General features: G+C 39.1%; 1 protein-coding gene across 5 annotated transcripts in view; it reads right to left on the minus strand.

Annotated features, from left to right (window-relative positions):
- Positions 1 to 12,384: 12,384 nt before the first annotated feature.
- Positions 12,385 to 18,870, minus strand: part of HS3ST5 (heparan sulfate-glucosamine 3-sulfotransferase 5) — a 204,727-nt gene continuing 198,241 nt past the window's right edge. For all 5 annotated transcript variants that reach the window (XM_081944614.1, XM_081944610.1, XM_081944613.1 and 2 more), the window contains one exon: positions 12,385 to 14,372. In XM_081944614.1, coding sequence (XP_081800740.1) covers positions 13,442 to 14,372 — 931 coding nt within the window. In that variant the 3' untranslated portion in view covers positions 12,385 to 13,441. The remainder of the gene's footprint in view (positions 14,373 to 18,870) is intronic.

Raw genomic sequence — 18,870 nt, forward strand, 5'->3', positions numbered from 1 at the left:
GATATAAAATCCACACAGTTTTCATTGGTACATTCAGTCACTTCTTCTTAGCTTTACCTACTTTTACAGGATTAAGTATATGTATAATCTTTATTGTCATTGTACTTAAATATAACAAAATTGGTTTTAACCAAAATTGGTGCAAAATTATAGCAGAAATGAAAAAAGAAAAAAAAATCTAGTGTATGCATGGATTGATTGTGGTTGTATTTAATAGTCTGACAGCCCCAGGATAGAAACTATCTTTAAACCTATTTGTTCAGCTGGCTATACTTTGATGTCTTCTGCCCGATGGTAGAAGTGCAAAGAGTCACTGACCAGGGTGTGAATCATCTCTGAATATCTTTGTTAATCTGCTAAAGCAGTGAGATCTGGCGATGTCATCCAGTGATGTCAGAGGACAACCAATGGTTTCTTGTGCCGAATTGATCACTCTCTGTAGTGCCTTCCTGTCCGCAGCTGTTAAACCAGCATACCATATTGTAATGCAATATGTGAGGACACTTTCTATGGTGGACCGATAGAAAGAGGTCATCAGCCATTGTTCCAACTGATGTTTTCGCAGGACTATAAGGAAATGAAGTCTCTGTTGGGCCTTTCCAATCACCAGAGATGTGTTGTTTTTCATGACTAACAAAGACCCCCAATAATTTAAAAGAGGAAACCCTCTCCACACAGCCCCCCTCAATATACAGTGGGACAGGCTCCTCTCTGTACTTCTGGAAATCTAGCACCATCTCCTTTGTCTTACTAGTATTTAGTTGTAAGTTGTTTCTTGAGAACCATGCGGATACCTTCTGGACTTTTTCCCTGTATGCTGATTCATCCCCTCCAGTTATGAGACCCAGGACTGTTGTGTCGTCTGCAAACTTTATTATGATGTTGGATGGATTATTATGACAATGAAATGTATAACAGAATAACAGAGTTGGAAGGGATTTTGGAGAACTTCTAGTCCAACCCCCTGCTCCAGCAGGAAACTCTATACTGGTTGTCCAGTCTCTTCTTAAACACTTCCAGTGTTGGAGCATCCAAAACTTCTGAAGGCAAGTCGTTCCACTGATTAATTGTCCTAACTGTCAGGAAATTTCTCCTTAGTTCTATGTTGCTATTTCCCTTGATCATTTTCCATCCATTGCTTCTTGTCTTGCCTTCAGGTGCTTTGGAGAATACATTGACACCCTCTTCTTTATGGTAACCCCTTAGGTGTTGGCATACTGCTATCATGTCATACCTAGTCCTTCTTTTCATTAAACTAGACATACACAATTACAGAAACTGTTCTTCATATGTTTTAGCCTCCACTCCCCTAATCATCTTTGTTGCTCTTCTCTGTACTCTTTCTAGAGTCTCAATATTTTTACATTGTGGCAGCCAAACCTGGATTCAGTATTCCAAGTGTGGTCTTACTAAGGCATTGTACACAAGACAGAGAGAGGGAGGGAAAGAAACAGATACAGATTAACAGAGTTGGAAGGGACATTTTGGGTCATCTAGTCCAACCCCCACCCTTTCAGACCCTACATCATTTTTGACAGATGGCAGTCCAGTATCTTCTTGAAAGCTTCCAGTGATGAAGCTCCCACAACTTCTGAAGGCAAGCTGTTCCATTGGTTGATTGTTCTCATGGTCAGAAAATTTCTCCTTATTTCCAGGTTGACTAAAACATATGAAGAACAGTTGTAGGAACTGGGTATGTCTAGTTTAATGAAAAGAAGGACTAGGGGAGACATGATAGCAGTGTTCCAATATCTCAGGGGTTGCCACAAAGAAGAGGGAGTCAAACTATTCTCCAAGGCACCTGAGGGTAAAACAAGAAGCAATGGGTGGAAACTAATCAAGGAGGAAAGCAACTTAGAACCGAGGAGAAACTTCCTGACAGTTAGAACAATTAATCAGTGGAACAGCTTGCCTCCAGAAGTTGTGAATGCCCCAACACTGGAAGTCTTTAAGAAGATGTTGGATAGCCATTTGTCTGGAACGGTATAGGGTTTCCTGCCTGGGCAGGGGGTTGGACTAGAAGACGTCCAAGGTCCATTCCATCTCTGCTTTTTTATTGTATTGTATTGTATTCCTGAAATTGGCAATAATACAGTAACACATATGAAGCATTTGACTTACTCCTAAAAGTGCAGAATTCTATTAAGCTAATTTTTATTGAGCTAATTTTATTTTGCTCCCCCTCCCAAAAATAGGTAGTTTATTGGCATGCCATTGCCTAGTCTGTTTAGAGTGATTTGATTAGAGTATAATGGATTTGACAAGGCTATTTTTCTTTGCCAGAGAAAAGTCTGAGATTTTCTCACATTCCGAAAATACAGTTTTTCACCATGCGTAATTTCAGTGGCAGTTTGATTAAATGGCTTTAAATGGCATTAAGCACTAACTTCCAAGCAGGTTTTAGCCCACAAATGGAAAAACAGTAGGATAAATTATTAATAGTAATGCTGCATGACATTTGATTCCAAGAGACATTTAAGAATTTTAAAAGCACCTTTCAACCATTTAAGAAAATGTCGGATGGGATAGGAATGCCAAGTAAGAATTATTAAATAGAACAAATCATTGCCGGGTGTTGTGCAGTATACAAGTTGGATAAATTTACACACACACACACAAACATACACCAAAGCCTGCACACACAGAGATACACACGAAGAGAGAAACTACAGGTAGTTCTTGAGTCACGAACACCATTGAGTTCAAAATTTATGTTGTTAACTGAAACATTTGTTAAGTGAGTTTGCCCCGTTTGATGACTTTTCTTGCTACAGTTGTGAAATGAATCATTGCATTTGTTAAGTTAGTAACACGGTTGTTAAGTGAATCTGGCTTCTCTACTGACTTTGCTTGTCAGAAGGTTGCAAAAGTCGATCCTGGGATGCTAAGGGTGTCATAAGCATGAACCAGTTGCTAAGCATTTGAATTTTGATCAGGTGACCACGGGGATTCTGCAAAGTTTGTAACATTTTTTCAGTGCCGTTGTAACTTTGAAAGGTCAGTAAATGTTAAGATGAGGACTACCTGTATTGGCAATCATTGAAATGTTCTCCTGTTAACATTTTAGAGAATGCACTGAATTTACTGCGCTATCTTTCTGGTGGGTTGCTATCATTTCATGTTTACAAACCATTCCCTGTTAAAAGAAGGGTATTTTTTTCATAAGTAAAACTCAAGCAAATAAACACTCAAAAGATAGAAAGAAATGGTAAAGACTAGATGCAAATAGTAGCAATAGTAGTTTAGCACTTAGACTTGTATATCACTTCCCAGTGCTTTACAGCCCTCTCTAAGCAGTTTACAGAGTCAGCCTATTGCCCCCAACAATCTGGATCCTCATTTTACCCACCTCGGAAGGATGGAAGGCTGAGTCAACCTTGATCCGGTGAGGTTTGAACTGCCAAATTGCAGGCAGTCAGCAGAAGTAGCCCGCATGTGCTGCACTCTAAGCACTGCGCCACCCAGGCTCTTGGTATCAGTAAACAGACTAGTAAAAGCTAAGCAATGATTAATAAAAGTTATGCTTTTCTGCCTGAATTTTTATAAGAGAAGGAACATTTTACCCAGAGAACCAGTTTTGTGCACTCTTGAATTTGTGATACAACAGTCCAGTGTGCTGTGTTCAGTTCTGGGCACTATATTTTAAGCTGGATTATATATTCTAGTCTGTATCAGTTTCAGAGAAAGATAATGTAAGGATTATTGGGGCACTGGGATATGGGACGATGTCAGTGGTCAACAGGAACATTTCTGTTCCACTCCATGATCATTTTTGTTTTAGTTCCTAAGCATTTGGTGAGGAGCCAAGCTAGGAACGTATGATTGGTAAGAGCTAGGGCAGTGATGGCTAACCTTTTTGTCAAGGCATGCCAAAAGAGTGGGGAGCATGGGGAGGGTCACTCATGCGCATGCGCATACCCACACCCATAATGCAATGCCACCCCCCTGTGCATGCACGCAGGCTTCACTGAAGCCTCTGGACTTCCAGGAGGTGTGTTGGGCCATATTCCCTCCTCTGCAGGTTTCAGGAAAGCTTCGTGAAGCCTCCGGAGGGAGAAAAATGGCCCAATGGGCAACTCAGAAGTCCATTCCTAAACTTCCGGTTTGTGCGTTGGGCAGTTTTTCTCCCCCTGGAGTCTTCGGGAGGCTTCCCTGAAGCCTCTGAAGGGCAGAAAAGCAGCCCAATGCGCAAAACGGAAGTCCATTACCGAACGTCTGGTTTGCGTGTTGGGCAGTTTTCCATTTCAGGGAAGCCTCTAGAGGGTGAAAAATGACTGAAAATCAAGGCCGAAAATAAGTTGGCCAGCACGCACATGCATGCTGGAGTTGACAGAACAACACCTTGCGTGCCCTTAGAAATGGCTCCATAGGTTCACCACCAGGGAGCTAGGACATTAGGATGCTTTTTTTCACCTTTAACATCCAAATGAGTAGAAACTGTTTTGTAAGCTGATTGCCCTGCATTGACTATAATAACATTGGGTGACATTTCCAAAAGGCCTGCACATTGCAGGGATGGCAGTTCATCCCTTTACTCCATAGCAGCTTGCACAAAGTCAACTAAGGGGCAGTGGCGGCTGCCGGGGTGTGTGTGAATGGGAGATTCTGGCATCAGGTAATATATATCAGGGCTAAAAGAATTATTCATGGTGCCTACAGCATGGCTATCACCTAATTTAGTCCTGAAAAACAACCGAGGTATTTGCTAACGCAAGAGTTGAGTTAACTGTGACAGGCTAATTCTTTACAGGGAAAGCTTTAGCTCTTTAGCTGTTCCCATCAAGACAGCTCAATATTAAAACCCCACAAATTACAAACCTTCAGGTTTATAATATTACTTGAGATGACTTACATTGGATCAGGCACAAAGAATGGTAAGAGCAAGAAAACCAGCACGTTCCCATCCTTCTGGTTGTTATTGTTGTTGACTTTACAACAAAGCTGACCTTGTGCACAAACAGGGAATAGGATCCGTAGATTAAAATTAAGTTGTTCATTTTCTTTATCTCTTGACTGGAACCTAAATGGAATTCCATGTGAGCAGAATCCCCCAAAAAGACATTGGCTAAGAGGAAGGTTATACATTGGTCGTTATGAGGGCTCTCGTTTTAATTCGGCTTCTGCCTAATTAATCGATTCATTCAATCCTTTGAACCTTAGACGCATTAAATGGGATGAAGAAATATCTCGTTTTTTTCTACTCCAAGACAAACTCTGGAGTCAGCATACCATAACAGATTGCCAATCAGTGATCTCTTAAATTGATCGGTGCTCAGCAGTTGAATAATAAAGTATATGGAACTGCTTTATACTGACATAAATTATTGGTCAATCTAATTTCACTCAAGTCCTTTAACTTCATTTATAACTTAATACTATTCATTGTTAGATTCTCACTTACCTTTTAAAGATCTTATTTGTGCCAAACACGTTTGTGTTCTGTCACCAAAGTATATTAGTCGGTCATTCTGTAGGTAGCATAGTAATTTAAATATATTATACTGCTTTTCTTGGCGAATTACTAAAGTAAAAAAAAAATGTAGCCATTGTGGTATTGTATGTCAATCACAAATGTAACTGTAAAGAAACTAAATTCATTAATGTTTGAAAATTACTGAATTAGCCGAAATAATTAATTCACATTATTCTTAAGATTTAAATGTTAAAAGCTCAAAAGTCCCTCATGCTCATATTTTAAAAGTACAATCCTCTACAAACCATGACTACTCTCCCTTAGGAATACTATGTTTTAACGAGAAATATTAATAAAATATTAAATTATCATCCGGAATTTTAAGGAGATCAATAGAAATGCAGTTATTACTGAGTTTTCTTCCAGTACTTTAATCCTGATGATAGCTTTCAGATCAGAAACTAGAATTAATTGTCTTGATTTTCAGTGGCATTATTCCACTGATTATATGACTCCTAGCTCTACACAACATATGAAGCACTCTGAATTTGTACACAAGTGAGACTGCAGAAACATTTTTTCTTGAACTTGTCTTATAGTTATGGCCTTGTTGCTTGGAAAAACCTACTTGTTAGATTCCTGTCAAGAGGATTAAAGATAAATATGACCACAAGAGGGCACACACATAAAAAGAATTTACAGGAACAACAGGCAAAAGACACTATGTGATTATGCCCGATGCTTTTTCATTCAATATTTATTCAGAAAACTTGGGCATCTACAGCAGTGACGTGCGGTGAGGTTTATGGCTGGTGAAGCTGGTGACGTCATCAGGAAGGCGGGGAATGGGAACACGTGTGCAAGAGGCTGAGGCAACCTCAGCCTCCTGCACCCGTGGTCCCATTCCCCGCCTTCCTGAGTCAACATGAAGGGGACCGTGGAGCGCGAGCCGGCGGAGCACGCTCCGCGGTCCCCTTCATATTGACTCAGGAAGGCAGGAAATCGGACCACATATGCCTTTTCCCTTTTTTTTCTTTTCATGAAGAGAGCGGTGAGGCTCTGCCTCCCCTGCCTCCCCTGCCCGCACGTCCCTGATCTACAGTATTATAAATGGCATGATCTCAGGATGCTGGAAAAAAACCCTAGATATAAACCTATTGATCATGTGTCCTGATTCAGACATTTGCATTTAGGTAGTCTTGCATGGAGTGATTTGTATACCTATAAAGGTAAAAGTAAAGGTTCCCCTCGCACATATGTGCTGGTCGTTCCCAACTCTAGGGGGTAGTGCTCATCTCTGTTTCAAAGCCGAAGAGCCAGCGCTGTCCAAAGACGTCTCTGTGGTTGTGGCTGGCATGTCTAAATGCTGAAGGTGCATGGAATGCTGTTACCTTCCCATCAAAGGTGGTCCTTATTTTTCTACTTGCATTTTTATATGCTTTTGAACTTCTAGGTTGGCAGAAGCTGGGACAAGTAACGGGAGCTCACTTCATTATGTGGCGCTAGGGATTCGAACCGCCGAACTACCTACCTTTCTGATTGACAGCTCAGCGTCTTAGCCACTGAGCCACCATGTCCCTTTTTACACCTATAACAGATGGCAAATATATTCATGTTAGATGAATTCCTGCACTCCTCCTTCTGAGTTCTATAGAATCATTTGTATAGAGGCAGTCCTTGACCTGGACTTTCCATTAAAAGATGATAGTTGCAAATTAAGGCATCCATGTGACCGACCTGATTTTACGACTTTCTTTGTGGTGGTTGATAAATGATTGCCATGGTCATAAAGTGAATGTAGGTGTCATTAAGCAAGTCAATGCATTCCTATGCATTGCTGGGAACTTACCAAAACGTGAGGTTATGACAAACAAAAAAGATCATAGTTGCATCTGGTCATTAAGAAAGGTTTATCTATACTTTCTAAAGAATCAGTTGTTTAGTTACATTGTTCTATTTTAATTGACATGGTCATAAAGTGAATGTAGGTGTCATTAAGCAAGTCAATGCATTCCTATGCATTGTTGGGAACTTACCAAAACGTGAGGTTATGACAAACAAAAAAGATCATAGTTGCATCTGGTCATTAAGAAAGGTTTATCTATACTTTCTAAAGAATCAGTTGTTTAGTTACATTGTTCTATTTTAATTGACACAGCAACTTTTAATTGCCTGTGTTTGTACGTGTGATAATACGTATAATACAAGATATATAATTTATTATAATACAATATAATGAATATAATACAATGTAATATAATTAACGTAATTAAATAGAATTAATGAAATATAATTAATATGCAAGCAGTCCTTGACTTACGATCACAATTGAGCTGAAAATTTCCGTTGCTAAGTGAGACCTTTGTTAAGTGAGTTTTGACCCATGTTGTGACCTTCCTTGCCACAGTTGTTAAGAGAATCACGGCAGTTGTTAAGGTAGCAACGCAGTTGTTACGTGAATCATGCCTCCCCATTGACTTTGCTGGTCAGAAGTTTGCAAAAGGTGATCGCAGGACTCCGGCACATTGCAATTATCATAAAATATGAGTCAGTTGCCAAACATCTGAATTTTGATCACGTAACCCAGGGGTGTCCAAACTTGGGGACTTTAAGACTTGTGGACTGGGGAATTCTGGGAGTTGAAGTCCACAAGTCTTAAAGTTCCCAAGTTTGGACACCCCTGACGTAACCATTGAGATGCTGCAATGGTTGTAAATGTGAAAAGTAGTCATAAGTCACTTTTCAGTGCTGTTGTAACTTTGAATGATCACTAAAGGCAAGTTGTAAGTCGCGGAACACCTACAATAGATTTCTGGACCTATTTTTATTTAGTGCTGGTAAACGTATCATGTACAACAAGAAAAATCAATCTGTTTTCTTTTGCAAGCATCATCACCGTCTACAATATTTTTTTTTCTTTGAGGGGAGGGAATAATTGCTGAGGAAGGAAGTAGGAATGCTAAAAGAAACTTTATATCTACTGAAATATATATCTTTGTGTGCATAAAACTATTTTCTACTTCTCTCTTTTTTTCCTTATTTTTTTTTAACAAAATACAGGTAGTCCTTGCTTAACAAGTGCAATGGGGACTGTCAACTCTGTTGCTAAGTGATTCGGTCATTAAGTGGCACTTCACAGGACCACAACTGTCCTACCATGTCAGTTAATCATTAAGTGAATCACTGAATGGTCATTAAGTGGAATGTCACATCACCATGGCTTGCAATTTTTGCTGGCTTCCCCATTGATTTTGCTCGTCAGAAGCCAGCTGTGAAGTTCTCAAATGGCGGTGATGGGAGCCTTGTAAATACGCATCAGTTGAAAGCATCCAAATTATGGACACATGACCATGGAGGTGCTGCAATGGCCATAACATCAAGAAAAGGTCATAAATCTACATGTTCAGTACTGTCGTAAGTTTGAACGGTTGCTGAATGAAGCAGATGGTAACCAAGGATTAGTCTTTTTCATAGACATAAACACATATCAAAAACCCACTGAAACCGTATGCAATTATAAAAAAATTGAAGACTAATTAGAGAAGAACAGCAAACAACTTAAATCATAGAATCTTAGGGCGGGGGGGAAGGGACCTTGCAGATCGTGCAGTCCACCCGCCTGTCCAAGGCAGGAGACCTTGTTGTATGTCAGACAAACGGCTGCCCAATCTTTTCTTGAAGACCTCCAGCGATGGAACACCCACTTCCAGCGATGGAGGCAAGCTGTTCCATTGATTAATTGTTCTTACTGTCAGGAAATGCCTCTTTAGTTCCAGATTGGAGCTCTCTTTAATAAGTTTCCACCCATTACTTCTTGTTCTGCCCTAGAACAAATCAATTGTCCTCCTCCCTGATAGACTCTCAAGTACTTGAAGACATTTATTATGTCACTCTTAATTCTTCTCTTCATTAGACATGTCTACTTCCCTTAACCATTCATCACATGATTTAGCCTCCAGACTCCTTATCACATTTTTTGTTCTTCTCTGCACTATCTCACCATCTTTTTTGTATTGTGGCAAAAAGAACTGGATGCAGTATTCCAAGTATCACCTCACTTGTGCAATATAGAGCAGTATGTCTCTTGTAATCTTGATGCTATCCTTCTGTTGATTTAGCCTAGGACTGCAATGGCTGTTGTTGTTTTTTTGCAGCTGCAGCACATGGCTGGCTTATACTTAACGGTGGTGGTCCACTAGAACAGGGGTCTCCAACCTTGGTAACTTCAAGACTTGTGGACTTCAAGCTTTGTTGGCTGAGGAATTCTGGGAGTTGAAGTCCACAAGTCTTAGAGTTGCCAAGATTGGAGACCCCTGCACTAGAACACCTAGATCCCTCTCAGAGATATTGCTTTGAGACAGCTACTACCTATCCTGTACCTGTGCATTTGGTTTTTCCTGTCTAATATCTTGCTTTCCTCATCAGTGAACTTGTAAAAAAGGGCCCAATGCTCAAATCTGTCAAGATCCTTCTGTACCATGAGTTTAATCTTCCAAAGTATTGGCAATTCCCCTCTGTTTAGTGTTGTCTGCAAATCTGATTAGCCCCTCATCTAACTATTTTATGAAGATTTTGAAGAGCACTTGGACTTAGAACCTTAAGTTACCCCACTGCACAGTTCCTTCCAATAGATAGTGTTCCATTAAGGACTACACACTGAATGTAGTTGGTCAACTGAGTATCAATCTGGTGGTAGTACTTTCTATCCCACATTGTTCCAACTCACCGAGAAGTAGGCTATAGTCTACTTTAGTAAATGCTGTGCTGAAGTCCAAGTAAACTATATTCACAGCATTTTTCTGATCCACAAATTTAGTCACTTTATCAAAGAAGGCAATAAGGTTTGCCTAATGTGGTCTGTTTTTAACACATCCATACTGGCTTCTGGTCCTTTCTTAGATGCTCACAAATCTGCTGCTTGATTTTCTTTCCCAGGATTTTCCAAGATACTGATGTTAAGCTGATTTGTCCGTGGATTTCCCTCCTCTTGAAGATTGGAATCACATCACCTCCTTCTGGCAGTTCCCTCTTAACAATCCTTAGTTGCCAGTGATTCTCTGTGAATTAACTGAGATGATTATTCAGTTCATTAACCGAGTTGATTAATTTGAATTAAAATGTATTTTAACATGTACTTTACATCTAATTTTAGGTTAAAAGAATAACTTCCATTAGTTTCTCACCACCTAGAGATCAGTTACATACATATATACAAGTAGAAAATTTACCAATTTCTTTCTCTGAAATACCTTACACTTTACAAATCAGTTAAAGTAAACTTGATTTGATTTTATATTCTTTGCTTTTTTATGTTATGAACACAGTGATGATAATCTAAAGCAAACCTAACAGCTGAAGTATTCTTGAAGTGTTATTTTCTACTTCTATGCAATAGTTGCACGTTACTTTTGGAAGTAATTTTTACACAGCTTATGTACTTGTGAGACATACACACAAATGCAAAAGGCTGCCCCCCCCCCAATTAGGGTTCCTATTTCTTTGCAACCATTACCCAGTGATATTTCCATTCCTTTAAGTGCCTCCAATTCTTCTCTTTCTTCATTCCCATAGACACAAACAAACCCCAAATGAGCCTTTTTTTAAATCATAGACCCTATGTCCTAGTGATTCTTTATCCTTATTCATCCTTACTCCTTTGTAAGTCTATCTTAACTTAGTTTTCTAGTGAAATCAATGAAAAACCTTAAAGAATTGCAATGAATGTGATTTGATGCTGAAACCTCAAGCTTCAGTAAGTACAATGAGTTTCCCAATTCATCCCAGGCAGTGCTCTCATGAAAATCCAGGTTTTTTAAAATTGTTATAATAAATTGTCTTAACTTTAAGCATCCATATGTACCTAGGGATATGATTCATGGAAGCAGAAAAGGTCCCTATAAGCACCATCATCTTATTATTGGAATAATAACATTTAAAAAGCATTTTTGGTAGCCTTCCATTTGTAATGGTCTTACAGTTGCAGAACGAATGATACTTGCTTGATGTTTTTGCATAGTCTTCTGTTGTGGCCCAGCAGGAGCCGTTGGAGTTGCCACCAGACTCCGACAGCGAGGGTCCCTCTGAGTCGGCTCAAGAGGAAGTGGGGGACCCTGGACAGGGTTCCGATGCTGAGCAGGGCGCAGAGAGGCTGGTTGGCCACCAGGGGGCGCCTGAGGCATGGAGCAGTGGTGAAAGCCAAAGGAAGGGGGCTCCTGATGTCATGCCTTGGAGCAGTGGGGAGGAGTCACAGGACAGTGAGTCAGACATCAGCAGTGAGCTATTAGATGCTCGTTACCGACATGCTACCCGGCAAGGAGCAATTGAGCAATTACAAGAGGTAATGGCTCTCAGCTGCTGATAATTAGACTCCTCTCCAGACTATAAAGGGACTGCTTATGGACACACCCTTTGCAGGAATCAACTGATCATTGGAGTTGGAGAAGCTCAGATCTGTGTCGTACTTTGGCAGGCTGGATTGCTGCCAAAGGGTTTACCTGGATTGCTGTCAATCTGTTCCCTGGACCTTGGCAGGCAGGAGTGCTGCTAAGGTGATTATCTGGAGCTTGGTAGCTGGATTGCTGCCAAGGGGTGTCGCTGTAGCTGGATTGCCGCCCAGAGTGCTATCTTGACCTTGGCAGGCTGGATTGCTGCCAAGGTGGAATCTGTATGTCAATAAACATCTGGAAGAGACTTTGTGTCGGAGTGTCTTGGTATACAAGAGGAGGGGGTCAGAACAGTCTTCTTTATACAGACACAGCTAAAAATACACCTGACAACAATGTAGTTGTTATGGATTACCAACTCAATGGTGAATTTGCATATCTTTGAATATTACTCAATCAAATTACTCAGACCTTGACTCCCAGCTGAACATGTGAATGGTTTCCAATGAAAAGTTTGCTGTTTTGAGATAATGAGACATCATAGGATAATCAAACATCCACTGAAGAAATACAAAAAGCAAATTGCACATATAGCAATTTTTAATCCATTCCATTTTAAATACCACAATAAATTTAATTTTCACAATAAATTAAATAGCCATATTTAGTTTACAAAATAGAATTACTTAGTGTGAAACCAGTATTTACAAACAATATACAATATGTACATCAATTTTTTTGTCAACATACAAGCATAGAAGGGAGAAAAAAGACTTCAGTTTTGACACATGATTGACATGCTCTAAGTGCCAAGATGATCCATACAATTAAAAACAATAGTGCAAACTCACCACAGGAAATTTGAAACTATGTTGACTGGATGAGAAAGTTTCTTTTCAACACTAGGAAAAGATTTTTCAAAAGAACTTAGCATCGTATAAGGTATAATCACATAGCAAACTTATATTGGCTTTTCATCCATTTAATTGGCATAATTGCCCCACCCCAATTCATGGAAGCAGTAGGAATTATTCATAAAAATGTTATTAGCCCCTTCTTGTTACCAAAATAGAGGTTTCCTAGGGAGCAGTGATAAGCTATTATAAGCCTGCCACATAAATGTATTCTCTTTAAAGGGCCAATATTCTTTTAGAGATACAGTATGTTATAATAGAAATATAATATTTCTAAACAATATTTAGAAATACAATATTGCATTGCAGATTTTTCAGAAATGAATTCTAATTGCAGTGAATTAAAATTGCAATGAATTTTAAAGCAATATTCCGCCTTTCTCCAGGTACCTTTAATATTAAATTTTATGGAGCGAATAAGAGTGCTGACCCTTTGAACTGAGAAGCTGAGTTAATTTCTTTAAATGACATTTTTTTTTCATTTAATTGTACAGCATAAAATGATGCAATTATGCAGAGAGTTTAAATTTGACGTTACACACTGTTCTGTAGAAAAATTGATCCCATCTTATATTTGGTCACACACTGCATATGTACAAGTACACATGAAAAAAAAAAGATTACCTTGATAACTGAGAGTATGAAAAGTGCATATTTTTTTTTAATATACTCTAATAGAGATACGGTTGCATATCTCCAGGTGCAACACATAGTGTTGTAGGAAGTTTATCTTAGGGCCAGTTAAATGTCCTCCCTGTGATCTGGTAAAATTTCTGATTGAAAGGGTGAAAGAATTTGCGCAATTTGGTAATGACAGAGGCATCTACCTCTGGATGAATGCGTCCTTTGCTTCCCGCCAGGCACTTGTTAAAGACAATGTTAAATCGCAAGCAGTAAAACCCTCTGGTGGCATTGAAATACAAATTATATTGACTTATCCTTGGAGGAAGATTTAAGAACTTTTCTACCAGCTGGAGTTCTGGCAGCGGTTCTGTAATGAGACGATCACCATCCACAATATGAAACTGCTCTATGGGAAAGTATTTTAACCATCTCTCCAGATGCTTGGTGTAGATGCTGGTTCTTACTGCCTTGTATTTAGTGTTCACCTCACAGGTGTTAGGATCAATGGCCAACTTTTCAAATTTGTAGTAGGTTTTATTCTTCCTTTCCTTTCCCTCCAGCACCTGAGTGTAATCAGAAATAGCTCTTGTTGTGGGTTCCCTGACAATGATCAGTAATTTGATGGATGAGTTCATTTTATAAATCCTTTCAGGGACCTCCTCTGTGATAAAGTATGCGGGGCTTTTCTCAATGGTTATTTGATGAGGATATGAAAATGGCATTTTTTTCCTATACCACTCAATGCCCTTGGCATAGTTCTCATCATTGTCAAAGAAGTGTATTTCTTGAGAGGCTTTGACCACTGCTGGATGAAGATTGAGCATTTCTAGTAGTGCTCGGGTTCCTCCTTTCCTCACTCCGATTATTATGGCCTTGGGGATCTGCTGAACTAAACTGTGAAGTCGAATTTGCTCTTTGCTGGCATTACCCTTTCGGAAGTCATGCAATAATCCACGCTTAAACTGTAGAGCTCTGAGTGGGATTTCATCCTGCCCATGGAGTCCAAATCGGCCTTCAATAGGGCAAATGGGTTGCAGTCTACAATTGGGGGCGGGGGGGGGGGGAGAAAAGGAGAGGAGAAAAGGAGAAAAAAGTACTTTGCATTAGTAACACTGAAATTGTATACATGTCCAATCAGAATTCCGTATAAAAGGGAATGGGCCACATAGCATTAAAGTTAGAGTGGAGATTGTGTTACGTGTATATGTGTGTGTCTATGTGTGTGTGCTCATTTATTTCTCTCTCAATCCACACCAGACCAGCCTCGTGGGTTATGGTTTATCGCCTACAGCAAAGAGACTTTTATCCTGCAGTGGATAGATTTAATATAGCAATAATAATTAATGGTATTAACAATAAATAATTAATGTATAATGAATTTTTGGATGATTCACATAGTTCTGTTCATAAGGCAAGATACTGATGTCTATTTTCATGGAAGGAATTGAGTAGCTAATATACAATTTGTCTGCTCACTTATAAACCTCCGCTAAATTATGTACTTGTTCTCTTCTCAGAAAGTTCCACACTGATCTACTCTTTGTTTTCAGTTACATTTTGGAAGATGGGCATATTTTTGGCACTCATCTATGTTAACAACATTCTGAAATGTTGGCAGTGTTACACCTATATCTATCTATATTCATCTCTCTCTCTCTTTGCCTGTTGCCTGGAAATGCATCCATTCAGAAGAACTGTATATAACATGTTACACACCCTGTTTTTAAAATTTGGTAAAGTGTATTGTGTATTGTAATCCTAAAGCAAATGTTGATAACTTGAGAACTAACTTTATTGCAGGGCACACGTTTTTCACAACTTAATACCCTGGGAGAAAAACATTTTATTTTCTAGAATTGTAATGTCCTTTTGCCTTGGAAAATTATTTGTTGCTTTCTACAGAGGAAAATATTCCTCTCCCCACCAACATATTTAGGATAAAACTGAAATAGATTTTTTAAAAAAAAGAAGCTAATGAGCTTGTTAACCAGGAAACACACACACATAACACATAACATTAAAAAGTTAACTTTTTAGCTTATTGTTCATCAGTTAAGATCTAATCAAATACAAAAACCTTGATATTGTTACATTGTTTCATAGTCTATGCTGTAAGAAGAGCATGTCCCAGTCCCTAAATATACAGGCAGGGAGGGACTACATCACACTCTGTATGCTACACATGTATTTCACACGCACAATGTTGATCATATGCATTGAATTCATATTCTTCAAAGCAAGGGTGCCAAACCTTGGCAACCTGAAGATATCTGGACTTCAACTTCCAGAATTCCCCAGCCAGCATCAGAATTGAAGTCCACAAGTCTTACAGTTGCAAGGTTGGGCACCCCGGCTTTAAATATTAACAGATAAATCTAAAACATAAATTTTGTACAAAAAGATCAGAATTCACCCACAACCCTTTTTTACCTTGGGTGAGTGGATCCAAACACACTAAGTAATAGCTAATGTTGTGTAAGCATATGGTGATGCTGCCCCACTCCTGGCTCTAAATAGCATATCCTCCATCTCACAAAAAACCTCCCCAACCTTTCCAGGATTACGTAGTAGAACAAGACTTAAATAAAATGAAAAATATGGCTTCTTTCCTCAGTCTGTTAATGAGAATTTTCTACTCCAAATCTTCTACTATGACTAGAAAAAAGCTTTCCTTTTCAAGGCAGCAGATTCTAAATTCAATGCCAACATCATATAATTAAGGTATTCTCAAGGTACAGAGTTTATTTGGAAAACAGTTAAAAAGTTTAGCTTAAAAATAGAATTATCTGGGGACCATATATCTCATAGCCAACTAAGGCATCCAAGGAGGAGCAAGAGAGGTAAGTAATGAAGTATGTGTCATAATGTCATAGCACAAATTGTGCAACTTCTACATGACTACATTAAAGGCAGTTTTGCCTCCTGACATTATTGTGGCTTGTTGTAGATTCTGGTGTTAACAGAGAACTATTTCTGATTCTTACCTCTTGTATAATCTTCCTAATTGTATTTTGTTTTCTGATACACTTTCTGCGAAATTCTCACTTGTTTGCTATGAGAAGGAATAGGGGCTAAACAACTTCAGAACTTGGAGTTCCTGCTTTATTCTAGTGTAGTGCATCAGAATCCTACCTAAGGACCTCAGTTTTTTTAAGGGAACATACAATGTCAATTTTGGCCAGAAACAATGAAAACATTGGATGAGTGATGCAGCTTTATGAAAAGCAGCTCAGTATATGCCAAGCATGTCAAGAAAGGAATTGGCTATTCTATGCAATACACCATAGAGCTGTAATTTAGAGCTGGAGTATTCAAGAGTTTGGTTACTTGAGGACTGCAGGGTGATAAGTAGATGATAATAGAAATTGGATGGAGGTTGTTCATGCAATACTAGGGACAGAATTTTCTTTTTTGTCTGCTTCTTTTCCCTGGTTTTGGGGAGAGGTTTTAGAGGGTTTTTTTGTTTTTCTAAAACCACGTTAAGCCTATTTGGAAAATTTTCTACAGTTTTTAACCAGTATATTCTGGCCTTGAGGGGATCCGGAGGCTCAGTGGCTAAGACGCTGAGCTTATCGATCAGAAAGGTCGGCAGTTCGGTGGTTTGAATCCCTAGTGCCGCCTAACGTTACTTGCCCCAGTTTCTGCCAATCTAGCAGTTCAAAAACATGTAAAAAGGCAAGTAGGAAAATAGGGACCACCTTTGGTGGGAAGGTAAGGGCATTCTGTGAGCCTTTGGTGTTTAGTCATATATTTATATTTAGCCGGCCACATGACCACAGAGTGTCTTTGGACAACACCGGCTCTTCAGCTTTGAAATGGAGATGAGCACCGCCCCCTAGACTCGTGAACGACTAGCACATATGTGCAAGGGGAACCTTTATCTTTATTCTGGCCTTAAAATAGCAGTAAACCATGCCACCCCGCATTGGTAGTAGGAAGGGGTGAAATCTGGGCTCCCTGTCCATCTGATGTAGAGCAGCCTCAGCAGGGGAGAGTTATCAAATATGGGCCTTACAAAGGACAGAGAGGGGGACTTAAATAGGAGGGAATTTGTGATTTTGTTATTCTTTGGCTTCATTTCCTGATTTAATTTCTTCTTACCTAATCCTCTAACACAGTTCTTAGCTCTTCTGTAACCGCTTCCTTCTGTTGATTGATTAGTGCTCATGCCACAATACAAGCACTGAGTTGTATAGATCCAGCAGGTGGGATATAGAAGGTATGACATTAATATGCCCAACATCTGTTTCAATGGGTGAAAGAGATATTGCAAGAGATATGATATCCGTATTTTTGGATCATCAGGATAGAGTTCACTGATGGCTACATATCCGTCATCCACAATGAGAGAGAAAAATAAAATCATTCCTTTTTCCCATTAGCATATTATATATGGATCTGCTGGAAGTCACCACGGCAGAAGTTCAAGAGTCAAGTACTATGTCTGGATAATTTTATGACCATTAATAACATTTGTAGCTAGGCAAGCCTAGATTGGGGAAAAGGTTAATTAAATTTCATGCCTGAGGTCATAGGCCAAGTTCCAGCAAGAGACAAGAAGGAATTTCTGTCTACTCTGTGTAACTACATAATTGCCTGGGACCATTTTGCATATCTTCACAATGTAGGATTTTGATGGTAGATGATGGGAGGAAGCAAGCTAGGCTAGGCACATCCTTTCTTTCTTTCTTTTTTTGAATGAAATTAGGCAACAATTCTTAGAAATGAGTGAATGTGAGAAAACACAATATCCCTCATTGGAGTGCAATGTAAGATTAATCTTTCATGTTACCTAGCTGCATATTTAGTTTATTTTCATTAACTGTTGAAAAATAAAAATCACAAACAGCAAACAAACAGACCAAAGTTATAATTATATTAGAAAGTTGACAACTTACCCCAAAAACATTGTGTTCTCAATTGTTCAAAATATTTCAGTCTCTCCCAATCTTCCTCTCCCTTTTTTCTGCTTAGTAGGCTCATATAAGCTACTTTATTTTTATTTTTTAAAAAATCTGTTTTATCCTAAATGGAGGAAAAATACAGATGCCCCAGAAACCAAAAGGGAATGTAATGTTGTTGCCCAGGCAAAACACAGCTGAACATTTCCACCTGATTTTTTACATGCACAAATAAGTGAAACCCAATTAATACATCAAGGTAGTTCACATTAAAAACTGTGTTTTCCATGTGCAGTATGTTTGGGGACAAACAGCAGCTAATGGTTCAAGTCTTTGGCAAGAACCATTATGAAAAGGTTTAAATATTGCACATCAAGGTGCCCATCTTTTCTGGAGCAATACAACAACAAATATTTTCTTTTTTTAAAAAAATGCCCTATTTGAGGGACTGCCACTCCCTGGTTTCATCTGCTTGCCCTGACCAGATCTAGTACGGAGCTACATTATAGATTTCATTGTCTAGGGAACTACATTTAAAGACTGTACACAGCAGTTCTCTGCAGTCATACCCACATTGTGAAATTTTCTCCCACCCCCTAAGATGATCTTGACCTCATTTCTTCTCAGCTACCAAA

Source organism: Natrix helvetica (genome assembly GCF_964273705.1).
Source record: "Natrix helvetica genome assembly, chromosome: 2".
In the NCBI taxonomy this organism is placed as follows: domain Eukaryota; kingdom Metazoa; phylum Chordata; class Lepidosauria; order Squamata; family Natricidae; genus Natrix; species Natrix helvetica.